The sequence below is a fragment of the Rosa rugosa genome, chromosome 6, assembly GCF_958449725.1.
Source record: "Rosa rugosa chromosome 6, drRosRugo1.1, whole genome shotgun sequence".
Lineage (NCBI taxonomy): Eukaryota > Viridiplantae > Streptophyta > Magnoliopsida > Rosales > Rosaceae > Rosa > Rosa rugosa.
This window is the reverse complement of record NC_084825.1, coordinates 52,734,186-52,746,832: the sequence shown is the minus strand read 5'-3', so window position 1 is coordinate 52,746,832 and position 12,647 is coordinate 52,734,186. Positions and strand designations below refer to the sequence as shown.

Here is a 12,647-nt window from a genome sequence, read left to right as displayed (position 1 = left end):
ATAGACGTCTATCAGTCATGTATTGCCCCCCAATAGACGACTATCAGCCATGTATTGCCCCCCAATAGACGTCTATTGCCCCCCAATATGACTTTCAGTCACCAAAATGGGAACTAATCTCCCTAAATTTAGACAAATAAAACTTTGATTACAGGAAAAAAACAAGAAGATTACATCAATTCAATACGTCTATTGCCCCCCAATAGTCGTCTATCGGCCCCCAATAAACGTCTATTACGAGATGATAAAACATTTTTTTTTCTTTTTTCTTTCATTCTAGGCCTTTTGCCCACAAGTTTACTTAAAAAAGAAAAAAAAATGGAAATGAATACGTTTTGTAATGGCAGAAACTCAAGGATATGCATGCTTGATCAAAAAAAGAAACTCAAGGATATAAATAATGGTAGAACAGCGTTTTGTAACCCAATGATCCAAAAACTAGACAGATTGACAAGTGACAACCAAGTCTTTTATTGGAATATGATCTTATATCACTTTGTGCTCCAAGACCCGAAAACTAAACAGATTGACAAGTGACAACCAAGTCTTTTATTGGAATATGATCTTATATCACTTTGTGCTCCAAGACCTGAAAACTAAACAGAGTCAACTCAGTCAAGTATTCCAGGTTCAAAACCCAACCTTCCTACCCAATTGGATATGATCAATTAGCCTTACCTAGTACCTAGCTCTGCCGCAGTCGAAGTCGTCAAAGCCACTGGAGCTGGAAGAGGGAGGAGCCGGTCGGGTCGAGTCGCCACTGCTTGGAATCGGAGATGCAGTCGGAGCCTAGAATAATGAGATGTTCTTCGCATGGCGATTGAGCTTTGGAGCACGAGCAAGGCGACGTGGCCGGGAAGAACAGTGAGCGGAGACGGCCTGGGTTGAGCGCCGGAGCCGGAGGGGGGAGAGAGAGAGGGCTTGGGTCGATCATCGGAGCCAGAGGAGAGAGAAAGATGGCCTGGGTCGATCGTTAGATTCGGGAAGAGAAAGGGAGACGACATGGGTCGATCGCCGGAGCCGGAGGAGAAAGGGAGATGGCCTGGGTCTGCCGGAATCATGCTGAAGTGAAGGGAGAGTGCATCGTGCAGGACAGAGGGAATTGAGTGGCATTGATGTAGTTGTTTAATTAGGCTAAGGGTACATTTGTCATTTGCATCTAAATTGGGTTAGTGAGAATAAAAATCTTTTGCTGGGGTAAGTGGGATAACTTTAGCCAATTTTGGTGCTTTTGGTCAAGAACCCTTTATTTAATCTCGTATTATAAATCTGTGATAAGAGCATGGTTCAGGGGCCTTGGTTGATTTGAGGCTTTGAGCAGAGCTTCCATAGAACCTAATAACTTCTTCGGTTTGGACTTTGGAGGAACCATCAACTGCATAAAATGCGAAAGGCAAGATTGAAAAAATTGTTAAAAGAACCCATTTCCGTAGACAGGCAAGTACTACAAAAACTACCAAGCTAGCTTCCACTAACAAGAGCCGAAAACACCACCATTGCACAAGCAATCCCAACTAGGTGACGAAAGCAGCTGAAAACGTCCACAATCGAATTCATCCGAGAAGATGAACAAGTACAGTGCGTGCATGCGGTAGTCAAGGAACTGGTGTCGGCCACCATGGATCCACTTTTATTGCACTACTACACAAAGTGAATCAGACAACAGTCAAAAGCCTGTTGTCTGAATGAAAATGGAGATGTTGTAAACTGGCGTGTTGTCTGATCTCCCCCATCAGACAACATTCTCTTTTAATTGTCTCTCTGGTCATTCACACAACATGTGTACCTAAATATGTGTTGTCTAAATTTACCAAATTTCGATTCATGACGGTAGTGTGTTGTCGGGTATGAACTCAGACAACAGCTTATTGTCGGGGTGTTGAGTGAAATTCACCAAGCACAACAATCTTTCCAAGCCTTTGTTGTCTGCTAAATATTTTCAACGACAATATTGTATGAGACCTGATGTGTGAAGTAAACATCACACAAGCATTTTTGATTACCAAATGTTGTGTGAAATGCATTACAAATATCAATTTGCTCGATATGGTGTTGTCTCGGGTGAACCTCAGACTACATCTTCAATTACCGTATGTTGTCTGAATATCTTTGAGATGACAAGTTAGTGGATGCCTATGTTGTCTGAATGGCTTAAGATGACAAGTTGGTATATAAAAGTGTTGTCTGAATTCTCCTCAGACAATAAGCTTTATTTGGACCTTTCTTTTGTGTTGTGTGATAGTTTGCACTACAACAGTTACATTCATATATATGTTGATGGACTTGAGTTTGCACAATTGATCTGGAAATAAGCAGATATGAAATTCAAAGTTGTCATTTACTTCATCATTCTCATACATCATTCTCGCAAATCTTACATTATCAATTCAAAGTACAAGCATCAACTCATGTCCTACCAAATCCATAGAACAAAGTTTCAACTGAACAACCTACCAAATACATATACATGTCATTGTTCAACAAAAGACATGTAAAACAACAGCAACCAAAATTTCAAGCATTCTGGACAACCTTGACATAATCCAAGCAACCAACAATGGGTAGGTGTGATTTACTCGAACCCGCAATGTACCTTTATCAACATTAGCAAATACCTCTCCTGCATTCTCTAATAATTCATCTCGAGTAGCTGTGTAATGGAAGAGGGTAGGCCTGGTCAAGAACAGTGACTTCACTGAAAGAGCTGATAGAGGAACCGGATCTGGTGCACCTGATGACTGCCCAAAACTCACCATGTATCCACGAAACTTCAAGCATCTCAGTGATCCCTAAATATATACAATAATATCTCCAATCAGAAAGAGACTGGCTTAAATGAACTTCTTGTTAATTTATCAAGTTAAGTTGATATAGTCCACACCCTTAATTTCATTCTTGTCTACAAGTAACTAGCCTAAATCTTGATTAAGATCAGATGAAGATTAGTCTGAAAACTTTCATTTAAAAGAAATGAAAAGAATACCAAAAACCCTAAAACGTGCTCGGGTAGAATTTGAACATAGAATGATCTTTCTCAATAAATTCTCTCGGTTCTGCTTTTTTTTTTTTTTTTTCCTGTGTAGAGAATGAAGACAAGTTACCTCAAACGTATCCTTCCCTACAGAATCATAGACAACTTCAACCCCATTGCCAGATGTTATTTCAATCACACGAGCAACAAAGTCCTCAACCTTATAGATTATGACATGGTGACAGCCATCTTCCTTGGCTTGAGATGCCTTCTCTTGAGTTGGCACAGTTCCGATGACAGTGGCACCAAGGGCATTAGCCCACTGGTATAAAAGGGATCCGACTCCACCAGCTGCTGCATGTACGAGGATCGTGTGTCCAGGTTGGACCTGTATGACAAAAACAAAAGTTTCAAATCTGTATGTCCAGGATTGACTAAAGGGCCTCATCCATAGCTGAGTGCTCTCTAAACTTGGGGAGGGCTGTTAGTGATACACATATAGCAGTACCACGTTATCAGAACCCTTGAGAGCCTTATGTTAGTCTAGGAGATAAGGTTGTTAAAGATAGTTAGGCCCAAGTCATAGATATGACCATATAGGGAGAAACGTTTTTCTCTGCTTCTCCAGTCATTACAATAATAGCAGAAGTGCTCTCTCCTTTTCACTTGAAAGAAAAATGGAACATAACTTGTGATTATCAAATAAATCAAAATAGTTCACATGCATAACTGAGGACATTGCTTTGTTAAAACAAAGATAATAGCTGAAATTAGTCCGGAAAGTGTTTTATAATAAGAACAAAGCCAATAACTTCTTCTTCATATTTCAGTTGCTCAAAATTTAAAAAGAGTTGCATATTGAATGTTATGTTAAAATAGCGAAACTACCTTTTAGTACGTGGAACCAAAGCAAAGAACTTAGAGGCGAATGACAAATTTGTCTAGCCAATCAAGAAAACACCACTTTTAGCTCTCCACTCTCCAAGCAACTCTAATCTCCCTTGACTGAAATACAAAGCAAGGATACGAAGTAATTAGAGAGTAGTTTGTGTTGACATATGTGCCTCTTGCACACAATTCAACTTCTACAAACAACTCCTCAGTTTCTATAAAACTACGAATACAGAGATATAAAATGTCGAAGGCAGCAAAGAGCAAAACAAACATTACAATGAGTTAACCTGTCATTTTAAGTCATTAATGGAATGAACGTTTCAAACCAACAAAACATATCCAGATAGAGAGGCCCACCAGTTAGAAACTCTTGATAGTCTTCATAACCTCTTGCCCAATTCAGGTAACTTCTTGGATCCCAAAATTAGAGCAGCCACACCAACAATAATACCAAGATTCGCTGTACTAACTTCAATATATACAAACTCCAGACTAAACAGAAACTGCACAAATTAAAAGAAAGAAGGAAAAATATTCAAAATGACAACCAATTAAATTCCAATGAAAGAAAATAAAAAACACAAAAGTAAAAATCTTAAATAACTTGCCCTTTGCTGTCAGTGAATCGATTTCACAAATCATCCCTTCAGTACCAGCAGTCTAAATAGAAGAACTACTTCTCGCAAACATTATTGCACTAACACGTCTGCAGATGACAAAAGCCGCAATAGGGGGATTAATTAGACAGCCCAAAACGTCAAAGACATTCATTAAACATTCAGAACCATTAACCATATTCATTCAACTCTCAAAATTGTATAACAACTCTCAAAATTGTTCACTGACCCAGCAATCAAACAAATGAAGACTCACAGATTCACAGTCCACACGTTCTAAATTTCTCACCTCCTTCCTCCTGTCTACTCCGACTGCTCGTCTTCCTGAGTTCCGGCCTCCGCTCTCCCCAAGACTCCAACTCTCCAAGAGTAAGATTTAAGACTATTTAATCAAAAACAGAGAGTTAGTTACTGAGAATGGGTTGAAAATTGAAATAATTGGTTACTTGACTTACTGGGTTCATGAAATTTCAGATGAGGGACTGAGGGAGATTGAGAGTTGTGAGATGAAATTTCAAATAATCAAATCTATTAACTGGAGATCGATGGATCGGAGACCAACATCCCAACAATGAAGTATAGAGAGAAGGTTTACTTACAGTGGGTCGAAGCAAAGCCGTGGGTCGGCGGTTCAGCGGTTCGAGATTACGAATAGGAAGACTGAGACTGAGAGGCTAGCTTAGAGATAAGGCCGAACCGTCGAACTTTGCGGTGGGTCGGCGGCGACTGAAACTGAGGGACAGAGGGAGTGAGTCGAAGAAAGGCTGAGGGTCAGGGTCAGTCGAAATCTCGAATAGAGGCTAAGGGAATGAGGGATTAGGGTTAGCGACTAGATTTAGGTGGGATCGTAATCTCCTGCAGGAAGTTTGAGCTCGTATTGTGGGCCGGCTAGATTTAGGTGGGATCAAAAACATGCGACTTTGAGCTGGACCGGCGGAGAGAGAGAGAGAGTGAGAGCGAAAGTGAGAGGTGAGAGCGAGAGCGAGAGAGATTGGGACTAAGAGTGAGAGTGAGAGCGAGAGTGTATCGATTTCACTCTCGATAGGCTGGTGAGATGGTGAGAGTGAAAGGGAGGAGAATGACCTAATTTTTTTCAACTAAGGAGGGAAGTTTTTTGTTTTGATACGACTAAGGGAGGGAATTGAGCAGATAGGGATTTGTGTTTTGGCTAGAAAATAAATGTAAATTAAATTTTTTTTATTTTTTCTGATTTCTCAGACAACATGTGTCCCAGTAAGTGTTGTCTTAAAGTTGTCAATTTCACCAAATTCTAATTGATTACAATGTGTTGGCCGAGTTTGAGAACAAACGACAAATATAACTAACATGTCGTCTGACTAACTCAGACGACACCAAAATGTCGTATGTCGTCTGTTACGTGTCGTCTGATTCACTTTGTGTAGTAGTGTTGGGAAGAAGTAATAGTTACTAAGTACACTCTTTCCACCCATGTTCACCTCTTTTGCCACTCTAGTACGAACGTTGATCTCAAAAATGCAAGCTCCATAACTCCATCGAGTCTTACGTACAAGAAACCCTCAATATCTGGGTTGAAACCTATCAGCTCCACTTGTTTCGCCGTATTCACCCAAATATCTTCTTCTCTCGAACACAATATTCCAGCCCCATCGCCCGCAATGATCAGATCTTTTTCTTCTTTCAACTCCCAAACCAATATAGTGTTGTCAATAGAGTCTAAGACACACATCTGCAGACACCCTCCACCTCCGGACTGCACGGCTAGGCCATGTATCTGATAGTTGTGTTCATCTGGATTGTCTAACGGATCATCATGCAGGGTGTTTAACTACTAATTCAATGAAAAGACCTTCATAGTGATAGGCATGATCTTCACCGGAGCTAATGCTAGAATTATTGGTATTGATGTTATTGTCGTTGATCATGAATGGGTCCAACCCAATCAGAAAGTTACTACTTCCCCAGATACTGGACCAATATAACATTTCGTTGTGAGAAAAGTGAATATCCGAGTTGATTCTATCAAAACAAAATCTTCGTGGGAATGATATAATTGACTCTCTCCATTCACACGTCTCAAAAGAGTAGATATCTAGCTTAAATTTTGAGGAAAGTTCGTCTCCACATGTGTCGTCATAAGGAAGGATTCTCACAACCTTGCACCTATACGAGTTATTCATACTAATTAGCTCCTCATTGCCATCATCTCTTCGACGATGCACATTGTCTTTTTCTTTCTTAATATAATTATAATAGGGATCACATTTAAATCCAACTGGTACGTGATGGAGGACTCGAGAGGGGGGAGGAAGATTAAACCATTAATTGTATGCTATATAGATTGCAAATATAGTAATCACGTTGAAAATACTCAGTTGCACAGCACAAAATCACGTCATTAGACGCCCCCCTACCACGACTGGCTCGCATGTCAGAGACATGACACTCATGAGTCTTTTGAAAAGCCTAGATAGAAACTTGGGAGATGAAGGAGTCAATTTAATAGGGAAGGTTTCTCCTCTTTTGTTTATCAGAGTAAGCGGCGGTGGTTGCTTATGATGCAGTAGATAGCGGCCACTGAAGTATAGGTCGGACATGAGATTCCTCCAACGCTTGCACACAAACCTGTATTCATAAACGTAATCATAGCTTGGAAGTCGAGAAAGGATGTAGACCAATACATTGTCAGGGAGACCATCAATATTAGGGCAAGTTCACCCGTTGGGTCACCAGGTCACCTACTATTAACTAATTTTTAGTGTTAATTTCGTGCCCTGGGTCACGAGCACAGTGTATTTCGTGCCCTGGGTCACGGGCACAGTGTATTTCGTGATCCAGAGAATGAAAATATACACTAAAAAGCAGTGAATAGTAGGTGACCCGGTGACTCAACGGGTGAACTTGCTCTTAGTATTGACAGACTTTGATTTTGGTGGTGGCCGGTGCTGATCTTTTTGGTGGATGATCAAAGGCCGGTGGTACTGCTCCGAGTGACAATGATGAGGACTGGGATTTTCTACTGTATCTTCTTTTGGTCGAACCACTAGTTCTGTCACCAACTCCCATGACTGCTGGCCAGGCGGGATGGAATAAAATTAACTTTGACGTTGAGAAACTAATATCATACAAGCAGCGTGGCACCATTATAGTCAGAAGAAGCTTGAAGAGGCAGCTGGTACTAGCTAGCTCTCCAAGTCTAGGCTCCACCATCTATGTCTCAATCTTCGCTGCTACAGTAGTAATGGTACTTGGAGAGCACCCATATAGCCTGCGCTAACCCGGAAGCCTACAAAATAGGTTCTCGATCTGATCGATTATATAGGTGATTCTTTTGTGTAAAATGACTAAAATCTAATGTGTACGTCATGAAACCACTTGAGCATAAAAAATTAATGTTCATAGGCTGCCAAAGACTTTCGATTTCTCAATTCACGGGGCCATGGCCTGTAACTTCCTTGCACCTAGCTAACTAATCCAAATTAAAAAAAAAATTACGGGGAAAGTGCACAAAGTTCATATAACCATGTGAGCTAGCTAGTAGTACTTGATTAAGAACTAGAATTGAGGGCAATGCTAAATTGTGCAGCACTTGAACATTGTCGATATGGGTTCACAATTTTTAGCTTGAAGCACGAGACAGACAGTCACATAAGTACATAACCTGGAGTGAAGGATCAAGATCAATCGTGTGGTGGTCTAGGAACAGTGACGGACAATAAGAAGTACTCTTTCGAACATAGTGTCACCAAAAGTTCAGCATTTTCCTTGTTAGTCGACAAAAACAATTAAACACCTAGGAGAGTAATTAAAGTCAGACCCTCTCCAATTTAGAACATTTCTATTTAAGAGCAAAAAGCTTCATTTTTTGTTGGAACGAGGCAACTGCTTTTAATTAGGTCTAGCCGTCTAGTTTTATTTTTAAAGAGCTTTTTTTTGTTCCACAAAGAATCAGATACCCATAACCTAGTGAAGTAGTACCAATTGCATTTTCATCCCACTCATAATTATTCTTTTCCGAGCTCAGTTTCCAAAGATTGATCAGAATGGTCTAATTTTCAACAATATTACCATTAAAGATTGAGTTGAGAGTTGAGAGTTGAGAGAGTCGAGAGTCGAGATTAATTAAAATATATATATATATATATATCTGTAGAACTTTGCTCAGGAACGGAGGTCCGTTCCTAAGCTTAGGAACGGATTTCCAGTTTTTTCCCACTTTTCGATCACACATTCACATCTTAACCGTTCAGTTTTTAGGTCATAATGTATAGATCACTTTTGCAAATTTTCAGCCAAATTGATGATCGTTAAGGCATCCAAAACTGCAAAAAGTTGGTCAAATATGGAAATCCGTTCCTTAGCTAAGGAACGGACGTCCGTTCCTGAGACGGACTGTATATCTTACTTCCTGAACTTTAGGGTTTAGGGCTAGTATTTCAAGACCGATCCTGCTAGTATTTCAAGAGCGATCCTTTTTGATCGCCCAGGTCATGTTTGCCTTAGAGGTGATTGTATCTAGCTTGTTGCTTCTGTGTAATTTCCTTATCAAAAAAAAAAAACTACATAGCATGCATTTGAGATCGATTATGTTCAGAGTCGAGACGCAAAGGAAAAAACAAACACAAATTAAAGATTACCAATTTTATGAACAAGTAGTATAAAGGTAGCAAATTAAAATGTAAATGAATCTAGACACTGGCTTATACATGAGTAATATTAATTGAGCAAAAAATTAAAACAAAACATTCTCTCTCACATTTCTTAATAGCTATCCATCATTTCTTGGTTTTCCATAGCAAAGCTCGCTCGCACATTCTCTCTCGTTCGTTCTCATAGTAATCGATAAGCTTGCAAACTTGCCCAAAAAGCCTCCACATCCTTGTGATAATGGGGAGGAAGAAAAGCAAGAAAGTTGAAGAAACACCATTGCCATTTGACCGGAGGTAAGTAAAATGCCCTAACCCTTTTTCATTTTCATCCGGCTCCCTTTTTTTTTCCGTCTCTGTTGTTTCTTTCTTTTTTGTTTCTTGTTTGTATCTGGGTCTCCGGGTTAAAAATGGTAATGTATACGCGGTAGGGCTAGGTGTCGTGTCTCCTTCCACGTCGGAGGTTCGAACCTGTAATAAGAACTTATGCATGCGTTCATGGTTTGTTCTAGATTGAAACCTTTTTCACGACTTAGTAATTGAAACTAGGATGATAAATTTGTCTCAAGCATATTTTGGTGGTGGATTTCCGAGTTCCTATCAAACCTTAAACTCAAAATCGTTTTTGCTTTCTTATTTTCCTTTTATTTTCGTAGAAACTTAAAAACCCCAAATCTATTTAACTTAGGATTGCAGAGCCCTTTCTATCCCCTTCTGTTTCCTGCCATATTTTTCTCTCTTTTCTAGTGTCTGACGTTTTTGTTTTGTTTAGTTTCAGATTTTATTTGTTTGATTTGTGTTTTAGTTAGTTTAAATTAGTTTGTTTTTATTTTGTGTGAATTATAAAGTTACCCTCAATCCCCGGCTTAAACGATTATTGCTTACTTTATATTGCTAACGACTACATCTTGCAGGGTTAAATTGAGCGTCTATTTTGGGCGTATCACTGGGTGTCAGATGATGTGGCGGTGGAGCTTTTGTCCTTGTGGCTAGGTGTCAATTCTTTGTTTAAACTTTTTCTTGGCGGTTCTTCTTTTTTTCAAAAAACCACGCGTTTTTGATCATTTTTTTTTTCGAATTTCATTTTTTTTTTTTCCGAATTTCTTGGCGGCTCTTCTTTTTGTCCGAAAATACCACGGGTTTTTGATCCCATGATCTTGTTCTTTTTTTAATTTTTTTTTTTCAAATTTCTTGGCGGCTTTTCTTTTTTTCAAAAAACCACTATTTTTGAACCTATGATCTTGTTTTTTTTTTTTTTTTTTTCAAATTTTTGTTTAAAATTTTCTTTTGGGCTCTTCTTTCTTTCAAAAAACCACGGAAAAACCATGGCATGGCTTTTCGATTCTTCCTGGTTTTTAAGGGTTTTGAATTCCCAAATTCTTCCCTTCTTTTTTTTTCTTTTCAAAATTTTCTTTTAACTGCTTTTTGCGGCTCTAAGGAACCGTGGAATGGGTTCTTGATTTTCAGGGTTTTGGGTTCTTGGTTTTCAGGGTTTTGATTTCCCAAATGGCATGGGTTTTTGATTCTTACTGGTCTTTAAGGGTTTTGATTTCCCAATTTTTTTTTTTTTTTTTGCGTTTAAGCTGTTCGACGAAAGTCCCCGGTTAATTGTTCCTGGGTTTTATGGGTTTCGATTGTTGGGAAACCTTTAGGCTTTATTCTCGTTAAACTCTGGTAATGGGTTTTCATAATTGGCTTCTGCAATCTTGATGCATTTCGTTTTTGATTTTCAGGGGTCAGCGTGGTCCTGCACTTTGGAATGGTGCATTTTTCACTCATCAGCTCAGAAAGCCTTCGTCTTCATATAGGTAAAGCACAGTTTGAATTGTGAACTGGGTTTCTGTTGGTTTTGTGATGTTCTCATAAAGTTTGGGTTTGGGTTTGGGTCATCTATCCCCTGTTGTTTCATTTGGTATTTCGATTTGTAAATGTCATGATTTTGCAATTGAGGGACTGGGTTTGTGCATTTGAGGGACTGGGTTGGTAGTTTGTGCATTTAAGGCTTGAATTGGAGGGTTCTCTAGTGTTTGGAGAAGTTCAATTTCTGGGGTGGTTTAGATTTGAAGTGGTTTTAGGGTTTATAATTGAGTAATTGGGATTGAGTTTTGAGATTTTGAATAATTTGGAGCTATGAGTAATGGGTTCTTACCCCCGTTTCTGTTTTGAGATTTTGAATAATTTGAAGTATAGTGGTTCGACTCCCGCCTTAGCAGGAGACTACGTCCACTTGAAAGCTTTAACTAGTGTTTGGGCCTTGCGGCCCAATAGGATTACATGAGGATGTAATGGAGTGGATTATAAGTGGGATGAGAGGTCCCTTTTATAAGGAAAGGAGCCACTCTCGTTTACATGTTTTCCAATGTGGGGTGCAAAACAACTATTCTAGTCTAGAAAGCCATATTGTGAAGACAACTTGGCAAGGCCGGGAAGGTGGCTTCCCGGAGAGGTCTCGCCCGCTTCCGACTATCATGGAGTAGCTTGGACATCGTGTTATGGGATGCATATCGCGGTTGGGTCCCACCATGGCTTGTGGGCCACCAAAAGTGTGTTTGTTATGCTTGGTGATGTAGCAAATCCTCCATACTATTAGAGGTATGTACACGGGACATAAAATATAGATGGTAAAAACATACATGCATACGTATATATTCATGAACCCCAAATGATCACCATGTATGTTGATCTCGCTAGTAAATAGTGAAATTGAGCTTTAGATATGTACGTGTAACATACAATTGTATGTGGAATCATGGATATTGAGCTTCAGCAAAAAGTCAAAGTACTTTCATTTTTTTGTTTTTGTTTAACAGGCTAGAGAACTAGCCGTTAGAATATCCTTAAACCCATCTCTGCTCAAGTCTAATTCTTTTCTAGTCTCAATGTGCTCTGTTTCCCTCCCTCCCTCTTAGAAATTTGAATCACAAGCCATTGCAATTCCTTGTTGCTAATTTCCATCATCATCATGGGTTGTGAAGTGTCCACTCCACCGGCCTATCAAAGAATGACATCATTTGCCTCTTTCTAGGCATTTGCACCTGAAAGAGAGTAAGATTTTTGACTTTGTTCATCTTCTTCCATGCTTCTATGATTACACTAATCAAATCCAGACAAGAAATCAGTGATTACTGACATACACGCTTCCTTTATGAATGCCTCATTCACCACCACATGCATGCTTCCTTTTGGTTCATTTCGTTTCGAATCTAGTTTAGATATGAGTTGTTTGTGATGGATTGTGACATGTCTCAAATTCTTGGGTTATAAAGACTGTTAAGTGATTCATTCTTGGCCCATCCGCCATTGTTTCTTTGCGAAGAGACCGCATGCCTTTTTCCTTTTCCTTTTGCCTTATTCCCTTTTCAAACTTAGGATTGGCAGGTAGTTCTTCCTTTTTTCGGTTAGGGTTTTTATTGCAAAGCTGCAAAAGGAACGAGGCAAAAGAAAACAGGAATGGGCATATGGTGGTGAATGGACCATTCAAAAGGAACGAGGCAAAAGGAAACAGGAATGGGCATGTGATATCTCCGCAGAAAAACAATG

At 39.5% G+C, this 12,647-nt stretch overlaps 1 protein-coding gene across 1 annotated transcript; it reads right to left on the bottom strand.

Annotated features, from left to right (window-relative positions):
• Positions 1–2,403: 2,403 nt before the first annotated feature.
• Positions 2,404–3,987, bottom strand: LOC133713918 (uncharacterized). Its single transcript, XM_062139946.1, has 2 exons — positions 3,102–3,987; positions 2,404–2,789 (listed from the first exon to the last, which is right to left on the bottom strand). The coding sequence occupies exons 1-2, from the start codon at positions 3,417–3,419 to the stop codon at positions 2,478–2,480; spliced, it is 630 nt and encodes a 209-aa protein (XP_061995930.1). The 5' UTR covers positions 3,420–3,987; the 3' UTR covers positions 2,404–2,477.
• Between the last annotated feature and the right edge of the window lie 8,660 nt (positions 3,988–12,647).

What these genes read in the sequence shown, in the direction of transcription:
- LOC133713918 (XM_062139946.1), bottom strand. Translation starts at nt 3,419, where the DNA reads ATGAGGCCCTTTAGTCAATCCTGGACATACAGATTTGAAACTTTTGTT. An exon ending in TAGGGAAGGATACGTTTGAG is followed by an intron (nt 2,790 to 3,101) that starts GTAACTTGTCTT and finishes GTATATATTTAG; the next exon opens with GGATCACTGAGATGCTTGAA.